The 16,782-nt window shown below is 44.9% G+C and overlaps 1 protein-coding gene across 7 annotated transcripts in view; it reads right to left on the bottom strand.

Annotated features, from left to right (window-relative positions):
• Positions 1–16,782, bottom strand: part of LEF1 (lymphoid enhancer binding factor 1) — a 134,141-nt gene that overhangs the window by 13,198 nt on the left and 104,161 nt on the right. For 3 of the 7 annotated variants that reach the window (XM_049105081.1, XM_049105083.1, XM_049105084.1), the window contains 3 exons: positions 16,621–16,669; positions 15,933–15,973; positions 3,018–4,203 (listed from right to left, as the gene is read on the bottom strand). In XM_049105081.1, coding sequence (XP_048961038.1) covers positions 15,939–15,973; positions 16,621–16,669 — 84 coding nt within the window. In that variant the 3' untranslated portion in view covers positions 3,018–4,203; positions 15,933–15,938. Of the gene's footprint in view, positions 1–3,017; positions 4,204–15,932; positions 15,974–16,620; positions 16,670–16,782 lie in introns of those variants that run through there. The other 4 variants (XM_035709765.2, XM_035709766.2, XM_035709767.2 and 1 more) reach the window with 2 other exon arrangements.

The raw sequence follows: 16,782 nt of genomic DNA on the forward strand, positions 1-16,782 counted from the left end.
GCATTCCATTGTGTCTGTTGTACCATATTTTCTTTATGTACTTTTCCATCGATGGATACTTCGGTTGCTTTCATACCTTGGTTATTGTAAATAGTGCTGCAGTGAATACGGGGGTGCATGTAGTTTTTTGAATTGGTGTTGTCTTCAGAAATGGAATTGTTGCATCCAGTATAGTGGTTCTTTTAATTTTTTGAGGAACTTCCACACTGTTTTGCACAGTGGCTGCACCAATTTCCATTCCCATGAACAGTGCACAAGGGCTCCATATCCTTACCAACATGTTATTTGTCTTTTTGATACTAACCATTCTAACAGGTGTGAGGTGGTATCTCCTTGTGGTTTGATTTGCATTTCCCTGCTGATTATGATATAATGCATCTTTTCATGAGTCTGTCGGCCATCTGTTAAGTCTCCTTTGGAAAATGCCTATTCAGGGATCCCTGGGTGGCTCAGCAGTTAAGTGCCTGTCTTCGGCCCAGGGCGTGATCCTGGAGACCCGGGATCGAGTCCCACGTCCGGCTTCCTGCATGGAGCCTGCTTCTCCCTCTGCCTCTCTCTGTGTCTCTCATGAATAAATAAAATCTTAAGAAAAAAGAAAATGCCTATTCAGATCCTCTGCCTATTTTGTAATCAGTGTTTGGGGCTTTTTTCTATGGGTTGCTGGAGTTCTTTATATAGTTTGGATATTAACTCTTTATAGAAACTTAGAAATTAGGTTTTACAGGGCAGCTCTTGACATTCCCCAGGTTTTTATGTATGAAAGATAATATCCTGTGGCAGAAGTAGTAAATGTAATTTGTAGAACAACTACTATGTCATGTGGAGCATTTAAGTTTCTCTTTTCTGTCAGAACCATGCATTACTCCTCAGGATTTTTCTTCTTTAAAAGGAAAGCCACACAGACATCTTGTTATTGCTCGCAGGCCCTTGATTAGAGGTTTCCATGTTGTCTCAGCCTTAGACCAAACTCCGGAGGAAAAAAATTATTGTATTTAGGACAGCTGTAGTCACGAAATAGTTCAAAGGCCCCTTCGAACAGCTCAACAGGTAGTTGCCAGCAACCTTAGCAACCACACAAACTAAAACCAGGAGGAAAACACCCTTTCATAGGAACCAGCATGCCAGCTGTGGCCTCAGAGGAAGGCTGGGCTCCAAGAGAGGCTGACCCATCCTCCTCCTCTTGGCACACAGTTCAGCTCTGAGCTTGCAGCAAACGGAGCCAAATCACTTCCAGATCAAACAGAGGCAGAAGCAGAGGCGCGTTCCTCTGCCCGCAGATGCCCCAGGATGACTGTCCTTGGGCCGTACCGCTCAGGGACTCGCGACTCTCCCTGCCCACACTGCTGCCTGCAGCAAGCAGCGTTTTGGTAGGGTGGGCCAGCCAGGAGTGAGCACTGAGCTGTGTGCCATCCAAGGATCTGGGAGAAACACATTATTCTAGAGGGAACTCTTTAGTTTTCTCTAAAACTAGAGGGGTACCAAGTTGGTGGAAGGAATAACTGGCTCAGAGGTCCCAAACAGTCCGTCTTCAACATTGTTCAACCCCTTGTCTGATGTTTACTCATGTTTTATGTCATAAAAATGTAGAGGAACTACTGAAGTAGAGAGGACTTGAGTGGGCTTTGGCAGCTTTCCATTCTCAGCTTCGTATCCTTGCTCATACTTGGAGAACAGACTATTATTTTGTTTTGTTTTGTTTTGAAGAGACTATCATTACGCAGTTTCCTTCTAAGATCCAGGGGAGCCAATCACTGTTGGCATAAGTCCTCCCCACCCCCCTAAAAGTAACCCTTAACTATTACCTCCTACACCATTTTGTTTGGACTTTCTAGTTAATTCCCAGCAAAAGCTTGAATGGCAGCATTAGACCATTTGGTTCATGTACATTAAGAAAAGTCAGATGATTTTCAAATGAATATGAAACCTAACAAGTAGGTCTCCTCAACATAATAGTTTTCCCTGGTTCAAGTTTAGGAGTAAATGATGAGGAATTGGAGAGGTTCCAGAGGATAGTAATGAAAATGATTAAAGGGCTGATGATGAAAGGTTCAAGGAGTGGGGATCACTTAGCCTGGAGAAGAGAAATTGGAGGGGTGTGATTTAATGGCAATCTTCAAGTACAGTCGGTGGAGGGTTATTACAAGTATGGCATCCAGCTGTTCCCCAGCTGTACTGGAGATTGGGAAAGGGAAACCAACTACAATTTCAGCAAGAGATTGAAGTTAGATCAGTGCTATCAGTAGTTCTCAAACTAGTTCAAGTTCAATACTCATTTTTTTAAACTTAAAGTATAGTTTTTGGGACACTTGGATGGCTCAGTCAGTTAAACATCTTCCTTTAGCTCAGGTCATGATCCCAGGGTCCTGGGATCGAGCTCCACATCGGGCTCCCTGCTCAGCAGTGAGCTTGCTTCTCCTCCCTCTGTGATCACTCTCGCTCTCTCTCAAGTGAATAAAATCTTAAAAAAAAAAACAAAAAACAAACCCACAACCTTAATATACAGTTTTTGCTAAATCAGATACTGACTTCTATACTAGCCTAATAAAAGCCTAAGAGAAAATTATGGAATACAACTAAAAATTGGGAAAATGTAAACTTTTGGGAGGTAAGTGGGAGTTAAGGCCTTTTTTTAACATAGGGACACCTTGCTTTGGGGGGTCCCAAAGCACCCCAGAGAGTGAGAACAGATGAGCTCTGATGATGAAAAATGACCTGTACACTTACTGGTGGCTGGAGTCCGTGAGGGCTGTCTGGGGTGCTGAGGGGGAAGAAGAGAATCACTCCCATCTGAATCCTGGTGACAGTCTTCTTCCCATTGGCCCCCTTTTATGTCTACACCTGGAGAGGAGGAGGTGGTGTCCAAGTTGTGCAAGTCCCTTTGAGGACTGTGTCTTGGAGACAGGGGAAGGCGCCCCCCTCTGATGTGGACAAGCCAGTTCGGGCCTGGCCCATGGATTTTAGTTCACCACTACTAGCTCCAGATTATCAAGAGCTTCACTCTTTAAAGAAAGGACACATTGTTTTTAAATGTTTTATTACAAAGCTTCTTTTAAAAAATGCTCAGCACGTTAACTCAAACTGGAATGACAAACGTTAGATGGCAGTTTGGGGCAAAGGCTGTGCCTTGTTATTTAAAAAAAAAAATGGGTACATCAATGCTCATTTTAACAACTGGCATAAAATCCCACTAATCGGCTAATAAAAACAGATACAAATACAGAACATTTAAAGTAATAACAATTCAAGTGCTGGGCTTTTTACAACAAGGGGGTGAAAAAGGAAAGAAATGAAAATTCACTGCAAACCGGCCTGCTGAAAGTATGGGTTAAGGTTTACCATTTAAACAAAGGAGATCAGAAAAAATAAAATAAAATGAAATAGGACTGCCAACTGCTACCAACAGGATGGGTTTGGCTGTTCCATTTATTTAGCTCTATCAAACACCTTACAAAGACAGAGGCCACTATTTGTTACAAGTAATTCACAGAGAAGCCACTTGTCCAACAAGATACCGCTCAAAAAAGGGCGGCTTCTTTTCATTTTTATTTCAACTTTTCCAGATCTTTGAATTTTACTCAAAAGCTCATAGCTAGCAAAATATACAACAAGAGAGTTTAAACTAAAAAGTGAAAATTTAAAAAAATTCAAGTTTAAAAAAAAAAGCAAATAAGATTGATTCTTTTGCACTGTTAAATAAAAGCCTTAGGAGAAAGGAAGAGGGAAAAAAAAAATGAAGACAGAAACAAAGCGGGAACTCTTCCACAAAGTCCCCCACTGGGATGCTGATGGATGTGCTGGCTGCCCAGTTGCTCCTGGCAGGCAAAGTAGCCAAGTTACTGTCCTTGCCAAAAGGTTACAGGTATGGACGCAAGATGCTCTGGGAAGTGCGCGCACAGAGGAGGGGGACAGCTGCTCGGCCTGCTAGCATTCTCAGGTGCTTTGTACTTCTCATTTAGGAAACCTTTTATGCTTTATTTTGGAACTTGGCTCTTGCAGTAGATGAAAGGGGGTTTGGCAGTGATTGTCTTTATGGATCAGCGTCTCTAGCGGTGACCTCAGGGTGAAGGTGGTGTCAATTCTCCGTTGGGGTCGACTGGGCAAGCCCTGGAGACAGTCTGGGTTTTCAACAAGCTTCCATCTCCAGAAGAGGTCCCGGGGTCGCTGCCTTGGCTTTGCACGTTGGGAATGAGTTTCGTTTTCCACCTCAAGAAGGAACAAATGAAATGTTGTTAATGTGCATTTGTCATAGGCCTTTAGCCTCTGTGGCATACAGCACGTGTCTTAAGATCTCTGCACTTAATAGTCCACTTTTTTGATTTGGTGATGGCTAAAATGATAGCCTTGTGGTAGCCCCACATCTTCGGACCACGTTAGAGAGTAAGTCTACTTTACTGAAATTTTGCTTTGGTTCCATGGATGCGTATATGTGCGCACAGGGAGGCGGAGTGCATTAACCCTTGGGTGCTGGCAAAGCGCATGGTGGGTGCAGAGCAGTATTAGGCCCGTTAGCACTCTAGCGACCTGGTAGCTCTTCTTACCATTAATGCAACTACTATAAACACTGTCCCTCAAGAGGACTGATGGAAACTGTGAAGAATCTATGCATACAGGTAGCTACCGAAAAAAACAAATGGGAGCAAATCAGCCACAGAATGCTGTCAACTGAGGAGGTCTGTAATGCCCATTTCAATTCCTATTCTTTGGTAAAGCTAACCTTTCCCTATTTAGCAGGGGAACACATGCTACAGCACTTTGGTGGTTGAAATTTCAGCAGGGTACAGAGCCTTCACACAGGAAAATCAAAGAGCTAAGAAGGAGCAAAGTCTGGCCCAGAGTGGAAGGCACCTCACAGATCCCTATTTACATGTACTCTTGCAGCACAGATTTTCAAAGGTTGGGTCCAAGCTGCTCTTCCGGATGAGGAATGGCCTTGCACCCCTGGGCTAGGAGCTCCCAGCAGCTGGAGACAAGTCCTGTGATCAGAATGGACTGCTTGCCCCAGCTGCAGGCTGACTCCAAAGTCAGGAGCTGAGGACCACGGGCCCCCACTCTCCAGCAGGCCAACGTCTCCTGAGGCAGCACCCAGCACGTCTGGTTCACCAAGCCGTCCTGTCCTTCCCCTCCCTGCCCCACCCAGAGGGCCTTCCCCTCTTCCTTTCTGGAGCTGAGCACAGTCACACAATTACTAAAGCGAACCAGGCTGTCCAGAGTGGCCATTTACTACACGGATACTATGTGTGAAAGAATCTCAACGTCTTCTAATAAAACCATTTCTTTTTATTTTTTTATTGTATGTATGATATTCACAGAGAGAAAGAGAGGCAGAGACACAGGCAGAGGGAGAAGCAAGCTCCATGCACCGGGAGCCTGACGTGGGATTCGATCCCGGGTCTCCAGGATCGCGCCCTGGGCCAAAGGCAGGTGCCAAACTGCTGCGCCACCCAGGGATCCCCAAAACCATTTCTTTCTACAGCCTCACATCTTCCCACTGTTATTTCATTATTTCAGTGTCCTCTTACAAATCCTAATAGCATAACTAGTATTGAAATAAATTGGTAAAGAATTTGTCCTGCTATCAAATAAGACAGACTGAATGTGGTTGCTTCTTTAAACTACAGAACCATCAGGGCAGACCCAAGTCTTACCTCCAAATGGAAGAAATGGGGGCCTTAGAGAATTGCTTTATAGATATAAAACAGGTCAAATCAAGATTCTTTTCAAGAAACCACAGGCATGAGGCTCTGGAGACTGGAGACTTCCCACATCTAAGGCTTCACTGGGGGCCTGTGGCTGGGCCAGGCCAGGCGAGCCCCAGCGCAGCCCAACCCACCAGTGAAGTCGGTGCAATCAAAGCTGGCAATTACTGCTCCCGCTTCAAAGGCAGCCAGCGAGGCCCATCTTACAGATGTTAAGGCTTGGGCTCCCTCTGCCAGGAGTCACTGCGTGGGCTAGTTGGAGAGTGGGTTTGAGGCAGCAGAAGACACCCACCCTGCCACCCACCCCCCTACCATCTAGCTGAAACCCCTGAAGTTCTCTTGGACCAAACTCCAATCTTCACAAAAATATTCCACCAACCAAATGGAACCTGGAACTCAAATGGGCGGAGTCACCTATGAAAAGCCCAAGTAGGAAAGGGGAAGCTGAAGATTTCATGAGCAGGTCTATTTCTGGAAGATAAACAGCACTAACTCTGAGGCATTAGGAATGTCTAGGCCTTGACCAAAAGCAGCGAAGGAAGGGCAGGAGGGAGAATCCTTCTCCGTAAGCTTAAACATAAGTGACTACTAAAAAGCTGAGTGCTTCACTAGCCCCGTCCTTGAGTGCAGCCCAGCCCCCTGCCCCAAGCTGTCCCCCGGCAGGAGGGGCCAAGGAAACAAGCCCTTTAGTGAGGCTGAGGTGGACACGAGAGGAAAGCTGTCCAGGCCCGTCTGGGGGCAGCAGAGCTGGCCCGAAGGAACAACAGGGGAAGACCCCTGCCCCGTAGTGTATCAAATGGCATCATATCCTTGTTTAGAAATGCTGAGGAACCCAGAAAGATGAGCTGGAATTATAGATCCTGCCTCCCCCTCCCAAATGTTACTAGTAAGGAACAAGAGCTTTAAACTGTTTTTAGTTAGTACGTAAAATGTGAGGAGAGATTATCACAGTTGAGTTTTGCAAGAGGTGAACAGAGGCAGATTTTAATTGCAAAAACTGCCTTAGAGCAGCACACCACACACCTCCTGCCAACTGCCTGAGTCCTGCTGCCTGGCCTAGGGGCAAACTGACAGAAGCCTGTTATTTGAGGGCGTGAACTCTCCTGTTGCGCCATGTCGTGCACACGTGTGTGTGTGTGTGTGTGTGTGTGTAGGGAAGAGGCACAGACTGCCAGAGCAGGACGCCGGCAGGATAGAGCTAGTCTGGCCATGGCACTGTACAGGACACTGAGGCACAAGGTTGTTGAATGATTGGTCCCAGGGGGCCCCTCCAGAGTACAAGCCTCCTGGTTCCAGGTGGGTCTCAGCCTCATGACTTCCCTCGTGACTTTGAGGTGGCCCTGTCTGCCAGCTGGTGAAGGAGAAGGAAGAAAAAGCGTCCGCTGGGCACTGATGCACCAGGCACTGGGACACGTACTCTGCGTGTGCAAGGTCTCATCATCACAACAGCTCCCCAAATTTCTGTTTACAAATAAGGAATGGGGGCTGTGTGGGGATAAACAACTGGCCTAAGGTCACTCAACCTGTAGGTGGCAGGATGCGAGTTTGAGTCCTAAACATATATTCTCGGGCAGCCCAGGTGGCTCGGAGGTTTAGCGCCTCAAAACATCATTTTAGTTCTATAAATTGAAGTACTTCAGGAAAACAATAACTATGTAGACCCACCTCATCCACCCATCTCCAAATTCTTTATCCAATTCACATTTCTGTACATTTTCTTACACCAAAGATGCTAACTTCGCCTTCTAAAAATGAAGTAACAGGATCGGCGCATCCTTTTCAAAACATTTTCCCTGTTAAACACCTGTGCGTGTGTGCATGTGTCTATGTGGCAGAGGCGGGCAACAGTACACCGTGGGGTCACAGCAGGGCTCCGAGGACAGTCCTACGCTCGGTTTGACACTGACTCCAGCATACCACCAGGGTTATCTTGGGCAAGTTACCTGGATCTACCCAACCCCAGTTTCCTTATCTGTAAAATAGGAATAATTAGTTCCCACCCTTCATAAAGTGTGTTGAGGGGGGGAAAAGGAGATCACGTGTGTGGTGAGCTTGGGGAGTATCTGGCATCTGAAGGGCAAAATAAAGTTTCGTTACTGCAGCAGGTGGAGACTGGGAGTTAAGAGACGGAGCCAGGTTTGAACCTGACCCTGCTGCACAGCAGCCATGTGGTCCTGGACAAGTTACTGGTGTTTTCTCATCCCCCATACAGGCCAGAGGTTTACTCTGCCCAGGGCTGCCCCAAGAGCAGCATGAGGCACCCCAAGCAGAGGTGTCTACTGGAGCACCCAGGACACAGTATGTGATCCAGAAATGTCCATTCCATTTCTGCTATTCCACCCTCAACATGTTTAGGGTAGTAAGCAAGTTTCATGCCATTAATTCTGCAAAATCTTTCTTATGAAATATGTCTCTTATGAGCCAGAGTATCTCCAGAAACCGAGAAAAGTAATCCCAAAATAGCAGCAAAAAAGATTTGTTATATTCTCAAAGAACACACCTAAAGTTGTAGAAAATTTCAGGTTAGTATGAATTAAAATTCAGGCAAAAAGGCGAGCAGTATTGTCTTTCTGAAATGCTCTAGCTTTTCTCTCATTCTGGCAAAAAGAACAAAGCTCACGGACGGTTTTAAACAGGACCACCGGGCAGCCCTGGTGGCGCAGCGGTTTAGCACCGCCTGCGGCCTGGGGAGTGATCCTGGAGACCCGGGATCGAGTCCCACATCGGGCTCCCTGCATGGAGCCTGCTTCTCCCTCTGCCTGTGTCTCTGCCTCTCTCTTGCTCTCTCTGAATGAATAAATAAATAAATCTTTAAAAAAAATAAAAATAAACAGGACCACCTAAATCATCTGGATCTCAGTTAACTGGCAGCCTTGGCTCTAAAGAATACAGCTGAGAGGAAAAAAAGCCTCAAGCTATCACCATGCTATCAACAAATCCGCGCACAAAACCAACACCTGTCACCCTGCCTTGTAAGAGTACCCCCCATATACCAACTCAAGAGCATTTACATTTAACTTATAAATTCTTCAAATAAGTTTCTTTTCCTGGTTCCTGAATCCACACAACAGAGCAGAGGAACACATTAGGGGAGGGCAGAGTCCCAGACAAAAAAAGGAAGACGCAGAAATTATAAAGAGCAGATTTCTTAAAATCCCGCATTATTTGTGGTCATTTAGCATCATGGTAAACAGCACCAATTCCTTGTTAGCACATACTATATGCATTGTAGAATAACAGCATCAAGTATTAAGATATGTTTAATTTCCATGCACTCTGTTAAAAGAGATAGAGGTTGCACTCAAGACTTAAATAAATTACAGGTTTTGATACTTACAGAAGTAAACCTAGAGTTCTCTGGGAAACCATTCTCCAAAAGGGCTCATTTCCTCAACAGTTCCAGATGGCTCAGTGAGAAAAACATTCTTTTTAAACCAAATTTGTCCAAAATAATTTTCTGACTCTATAAACTATTCTTAAGTGCATTGATCTTAATTCAATTTCATGTTCTTTCATGAACAATACTAAATATCACATGTCTCAAGAGGGTTTAAATGAGCCTCTCCCTCTCCTATTATTTGTTAATGGCACATGATCAACCCTGGTAGCCAAGGGTCCAGTTCCCTGTTTTGGTTTCCCAAGGCAACTTCAACACAATTCTAGCTCTTTTGACCATTAAAGAGCAGAAAGGGATGGACAGAAAGGACACTGAAGCACAGGAGAGATTTTAAAAGCTTTCACCTGTGTCCTCTCTGGGGCACGGCCGGCTGGATCCGATCAACCTGTCTGCCGACCTAGCAGACCCCAGCCAGCTGCTTACTGGTGAGCTGTAGCGGACACCTTGTCGGGTTGCTGCCTCGCTCCTCTCTTGATTGTCCAGACTCCCAACATACCCACAACGAGAGCACAGTGCGTCAACGGCAATATTGTACGGTGTGACCGTCCCCTGTGGCCACAGCTGATTACAGACTGAGAAGTCCGACTCCTGCTGGGCTGACCGAGGTCCCTTCCCTGGAATTTGAATCCTTTCTTTAGGAGACTGACACTAACAATGTGTAAGCTTAGGAGTTCTGGATATGGGGACCAAAGAACTGAGAAAGTCATCAACAGAAGGGAGAAGGAGGCAATTTTTCAGGGACAGAGGTAAGAGCAGGAAAAGGCCATCTTCCAGTCCTCTCCTTGGGTCATGTGTACTGTTGTCTTTGGCTCCCACAAGATGCTCCTGCAGCCTTAAGATGGACTTCCCCATTCTCCTTAATTCCAACATAGGCCGTCTCTTTCTTGACATCAAAGGATCCCATCATATGAGTCAGCATAAAGTGCCCTGGAGAATGGTCAAAATTTGAAAACCTGCATTCCACACACCAATTAGTCTAGCCACACAGTGTCCCGTGCAGCCAACTCTCTTTAGGACAATGTGCCCAAGCCTGCCCTTTCTGCCAGACATCTGGATTTTCCTTCCTGAATGTTCTTACTCTGGAGTTCCTAGTAAGAGAAGTAATCAAGTGTCCTTGCCTTGCAAATCCTCTACAAGGTTTCTAAGAATCTGGACAAGTTTAGCAGGAATTTGTGGACAAGCCTACGAAGAACGAAATCCAGAGAATGCCACCGCCTCAGAGAAGATGCCATGCAGGAGCCTTTCCGGGCCACCACAATCTCCATTTGCCAGGAGAGCAACCTGCTGACCCTGAAAAGACAAGTGCCACACTAAATGGCACACCAGCAGCCACATGGCAAAATGCCAGGCAGGAGCCCCCCCCAACCCCCCCGCCACACTGGGCTGGGCCCATTACCGGGGAGCAGGGTGCCGCCTGGGGCCCAATGGAGGCAGCAGAGTCCTGCCCTGCCACTGCTGCTGTGTCCTAGGGGTCTTGCTAATTCCCAGACCTCCAGACCTCAGCCCCTAGCCCCCACACACTCCTGCTTGCCTAGTAACAGTTCTAAGGGTTTGACCAAAAGATGAAAAATGGAAAGCAGGATGCCATCTTTTCACTTTCCCATTTTCAAAGTCTTAATTTTTGAGACTTTGGACAAGGCTAAGATGCCCTTGTTTCTGACTTTATTATTTTGTAAGAGCTTGTCTTTGCTTTCCAACAGACATGGCAACCAGAAACAAGTACCCAGAGGCTTACTGATACCTAATGACTACATCTGCTCTCGTGGCACAGGATTCGGAGCAAAGATGAGGCAGAAGCAGCAAACTCACCAGGCTGAGCATCAGAAACTGTATGAAATGGTTTTTTTCACTGAGGCCAGTGAACACAGACCGCCCCCTGACTCCACTGGGGCACGGGCTCCAGATGACCTTCTCCAGGCTTCAGGGCCACGGCCAGTCCTGAAGTGGCTCCAGCCCCATTCTAAAGTTCTGCAGTGATGCTGCATATGCTCCAGGGGCCCCAGGGCCCCAGGCCTTAATTACTAGCTCATCAGGCTCCCCAACATCACCCTGAAATGGGAAGCTAAAGACAGTTTTTCAGAAGATGTGAATCCAAGCACGGCGTATTGAACTATTGTGTTCTATACTTCACACACCTCTTGGCCTCAGGGAAATAAAGGCTGAAGTAAAAAATACATTTTAATTTCTCAGTTTAGCAAGTATACAAGGCAGAGATCACACCAAAGTCAGAAACCTAAAACCTATGTTTTTGCGAGTATGCTTGTATGTGGGTGCCAGTGTGTATCTATTTAACCAAAGGTTTTTTTTGTTTTTTGTTTTGGTTTTTTTTTTAGATAGCTCGTTTTTTCTTTTAAACTAGCTCTTTGATGTTATATAATCCAAAAGCTAAGGATGAATTTGGCTTTCTTGCAAGACTGCACAGCTTGGGAATCATGTCTAACCTGAAAGAATGTCTTTTATGGAGCCCATTTCTGATTATCCTAAAAGTTGAGACTAGGTTAATGCTCATTTGTTTCAACCTGATTCCACCAGAGTGGATACATTTATAAAGCGCTGAAGCAGAAACATAGGGAGAGATGGGAACACAGCTGGGTGTATGAGGAACTCTTAACAGGCTAGTTTCTATGTTGGGCTGCATGAGGCACCTGTAATGGTATTTCCCACCAAAATATGAAAGCATTAGATGAAACATACATCTCTTAAGAATCAGAAATACAAGTTTTGAGAGAGCTTTTTTTGTTCACTGAGGAGAGCCTTTCCTTTTTAAGTGGGGGTATATTCCTTACTGTGACTAGTTCAGAGGAATGAGAGTTCCCTAGCCTTTGTGCTACATGCATGGCCATCTGAGCTCAAAGATCTAACTGAACAGGACTTTTCTTTTAGGACACCAAGACAGTGCTAAGTTTCATTGTGTACATAAGAGAAACTCTCAAAAACTCTCTTCTTGTTGGAGTCACGGTCTCTTCCCCTCCTGGGCATTTGGTTCCATTAGCTCTACCTCACTGACTGGGAGATGGAGAGGGATTTAGCTAATACTCAGCAACTTCCCTGCGGAACTGAAACCAGTCAAGGGAGATTTCACTCCCCATTGTTGGCAGGATCAGCTCTAATCAAACATCTTATCTGTTGTTGGCTTCTCAGGTGAAGCCAGCACTTGTGTGGCTGTAGTCTGTCAAACAAGGAGCCATATGCTGACACATGAGTGGAGTATCAAATCCCCAAACTACAGGCAATGCTTCTGAGGCATCTGCCCTGGTGGAAGAGTAGGAGGCAGGAGATGACCTATTTAAGAGCCGAAAAATAGCCATACTGTCTTTATGTCATTTTCAAGACCATACAGGTGCTTTAATAGTTCTACAGAACCACTCACAGAATGAGGACTACACATCAGTAAATATAAAAGAGACCTGAGTCTCTCTGACAACACTGGGAGGCAGTGCAGACCACGGAAGAGCAAAGCGGCCGGGAAGTAGGGCCACAGATGGGTATCTCAGAGGCCTTAGGACCCAGCGCTTTCACTGCAGTGAGGAACTGAGGAACCGGAGGTCTGCAGCTTTAAAGGACCTACCCCAGGCCATTCACGGTTGGGGAAGGGGGCCTGAGAATCTGGGTGGCCTCATTCCCAGCCTAAGCGCTTTCCACAGCGTGATGCTTGGTTCCCCATGTCTTTCATTTCTCTGCCACTGCTATGTTCCAGAACCAGACACAGAATACCCTCCATTTTTCAGGGATAACTGGTCATTACCAATGACCAGTTCACCTTCTCAGAAGAGCCTTTCCTGACCATCCCATCTAAAGCAGACCCCAAAGTCGGGCCCTGTTTTATTTTTATTATAGCATTCGTATGTTCCTGTTTATGTAATAACTGCCCTCAGCCACATAAGCACTACAAGAGCAGGGACTTTTTTTGCCTCATTCAACACTGTATTTCCAGGTCTTATACTGCTATCTGGCATCTGTTAGGTGCTCAGTAAGTGCTAAACAATGACTAAAGTCAACTACTGTATGAACAGAAGTTTCTGAAATCCCAAAACAAAGGGGAGAGGAAACTGGCAGGAATAGTATCATTCCTAAATCACTGAAATTTTTATGAATGTGAATCGGAGCTCCTCTCTGCCGTTCTTATCAAATGACCGCCAGTGCAGCTCTCTGAAAGGAGGCCAATGACTTCAAAGGCTGCAGGACCAGCCCAGCAATGATAGCAGTAGAAAAGCCACGGACTCTGATAAAGTGAAGGAAACCAATCAATCAACTGGAGCAGCTGTTGAGAAGGGGCTGGGGTGGGTGCAGGAGAAGGCACTTTGTTTTTCTGGGATAGGGCAGAAGGAACATCTTAACTTTTTTTTTTTTTTTTTTTAAGATTTTATTTATCTATTCCTGAGAGACACAGAGAGAGGCAGAGACACAAGCAGAGGGAAAAGCAGGGCTCCCTGTGGGGAGCCTGATGCAGGACTTGATCACAGGACCCCGGGATCACCACCTGAGCCAAAGGCTCAACCACTGAGCCACACCCAGGTGTCCTGGACCACCTTAACTTTTAGAAAAAATACGTTAAGTGTCAAGAAAGCACAGTGACAGCTCTGACATTAAAAAAAGATGTTTGGGATACATTCTAGGACAAAAACATTCTCTGCCTAATCTTCTAGTCTAGAATATTATATCATGTTGATCATTAAGGACACAAACCAAACAGCAAACTCTGAAGTATAGAAACAGATTTTTGTATGGTCTTCAACAGAAATAGTGTTAAAGATTTTGGGGCAAACAAGATGGAGCAAATCAGCAAATGCCGGTCCTCAGCACACTACACTTGTGAGGGTTTTTCATTTAGAAGCAGAGTGTGGAACAGCTGCTGTCCATACCTAGGTATTCAGTAATTAAAAGGACAACATTCTTTCAAAAAAGAATGCAAACATCAAGTACAAAAGCATGAGTATGTGCTTGCTACTAGAGTTACTTCTACTATGCTTCAGGGCCTGTGATCGTCTTCTCCATGCTCCTAATGACCAAGCCACGAGGCCAGCTGAAAAGAGGTCTGCCAGTAATAGCCATTATATTGAATTAAACACGGACATCATCTGTGATACCGTTTTTCAGGTATTGTTCGGCCATCTATGTGAAGGGGGCATCCTCTGTTCAGTCAGAGAAAAGGCTGCCACTCAGTTTGGAAGAATTTTGAGGTCATAAAATTGTGGCAATGGCATTTTGAAGAACCTGGGCAATCTGAATAAAGGTCAAGAAAGCTTCACAGAGAATAGAACTAAGTTAGGTCTCAGTGAGGGGTGGGGGGAAGGAGGAAGGCATATATGATACACGAACAACCATGGGTGGTGCGTGTCATTCCTGTTTCACAGTTGAGGAAAAGTCAAGAGGGAAAAGCTCAAATAGATTGCTCAGGCAAACATCTGATGGAAAATTCCTACCTATCTGGTACCAAAATTGTCGACAGGCTTCTTCGGGAAAGTCCACTGAAATTTCAGCACCAAAATGAAACTGTAAAAGATTAAGTGAGGGTCATCTGGTTCTAGTCAAGAACTAAATAATCTGTAGGCTACTGCTCTCTCCTGAGAAACACTGCAGATCTATCCCTTCCTTCCTCCGCAGTGGAAATGGGCTTTGCAAGCACAGGGACAGCATGTGCCTTGGCTATGGTGTGTATTAGGGAACCACTAGTCATCTTGTTTGGACTGAGCACAGGACTCAAAAGGGCTAGGATAGAGGTGAGCAAGAGAGACGGGAAGGGAGAACCCAGGAGTGGGTACAGGTAGACACAATAAGTGGTTTACACTTTATTTTCCAGACAACAAAAAGCACTGACTATTTGTACGTGGGGAAGTGGCACAATCACTTTGTGTTTTAGCAAATCCCTCTGGGGGCAACATGGAGGATCAATTGGCAGGAAAGAAGCCTGGAGGTGGGAAAATTATCCAAAGGCTATTCCAATAATCCAGACAGAAAGTTTGCACCCCTGAGCAGGGGTTGTGGCCGTGATGAGTGGAAGAGGAAAGACTCCATCAACACAGGCCCGAAGGACAGACCTGGTGGGACCTGGATGTAGGCTGCTGGAGAGGGAGCAGAGTCAACGGTAGCTCCTTTGTCACTGGGAAATATGTCAATGTCAATGCACTGTGAATTCAAAGCTGAGCAAAACTAAGTTGATTTATAAAGAGAGGTTTCCACCCATCTGGTCAAAAATATGGTCACTACAGTAAACAACAACTACACATTGCCTATAAATACTTGACAGGGATCTAGCAATGGTTACCAAGTCAGAAAAGTGCCTGATAGCAGAATACAGTCAATCAAGTCCCCATGCTGCATTTTTAAATAATAGAAAAAAATACATAAAGCTGCTCTTCCTCACTAGAACTCTATTACTTTTAAGTATCTCTGTATCATCTCATCTGAGAAGTCTCTACGGAGCAAAAACTTCCAAATCCTGGGCTGCAATGGTCTGGGCACCTTATGTGTAGCCCTGGGCTTGCAGAGTTAAGAGGGCATTTTGCTTGCTTGCCAGTTTTGTCGTTTGTTTCTTCAGCAGGCTGATTTACCACTGGTCAGTAAGGAATGGCTGAGAAGAGTTAGGGGAAAGGGAATCAAGAAAAATTAAAGGGGCAAAAGAGGAAGAAAAGAAGAGAGAAATGCATACTCATACTATATTGCAAAAACATAGCCGGTATAAAAACCATCCGATTTTCCTAAAGCACTAATTTGATTTTGTTGGAGTTTCCTCTTTAAAAGGTCAGTGTTGGATGCATCAGCATGAGCAAGAAGGTTCACAAGCAAGTGGCCTCTGTTTATAACTAGTGTCAGCAGTAGGACCAGAGAGTCGTTCTTACCATGTTTCAGATGTAGGCAGCTGTCATTCTTGGACCTGTACCTGCAGAAAATTGTGTCTTTAACAAATTTTTATTGAAGAGGTTTTTGTACATTTGTAGTAGTACAAATACGTAGTAGCTACAACATCATGTGGACTTGTTTGCTTTACTTTTTATGGTTCTTATACCAGCCATTTTTATTTGTGCAGTACAAGTAGTGGCCTTACATTTAATGAAAGAAAAAGGGGAAATAAATAGGACCTCACTGGTTGATGCCTTGAATTAATGTCCAGGAAAGATAAATCCTATCGTCATGTTTTCTATTTTCAGAATACCCAAGCCACAGAAAAGATTCTCTAGGACACATAAGGTAGTATATTATAAAATCAGAATAAAAATTGTTATTGTGAAGAGTTGTACAAATAGAAACATAGCAGAAGTATTAAAGAGGATATAGACAATGAAAGCAAAAGCCACCAGTTAACAACCAGGATTTGGGAAAGGAGCATTTATAGACATACCTTCACACAGTCACATTTAAAAGAAAGGTCTTTAAAACATTTTTAAAGAATTTCAGGAAGGAAAGCAGAGTTTAAAAAAAAACACAGGTTACAGCTGCAGAATAAAGCAGTGTCTAGAAGATGCAGACTACCTTAAAAGGTGTTTGTCATAAGCAGGAGAATTGACTGGAAAGTTACATGGAGCCTACCTGATGTTGATTCCTGGAGTTTCTCTCTCTTCCTCTTCTTTTTCTTACCCTGGAAGAAGATGGGTATATGGTCATGTTACAGACTGGACTATGAACACATGGATGGATATGATACTAAAGTACAAAAGGTAGGCAGTCAACAAAGAGACAGAGGTGCTCCCA

This window comes from Canis lupus, chromosome 32 (assembly GCF_003254725.2).
Source record: "Canis lupus dingo isolate Sandy chromosome 32, ASM325472v2, whole genome shotgun sequence".
Taxonomy (NCBI): Eukaryota; Metazoa; Chordata; class Mammalia; order Carnivora; family Canidae; genus Canis; species Canis lupus.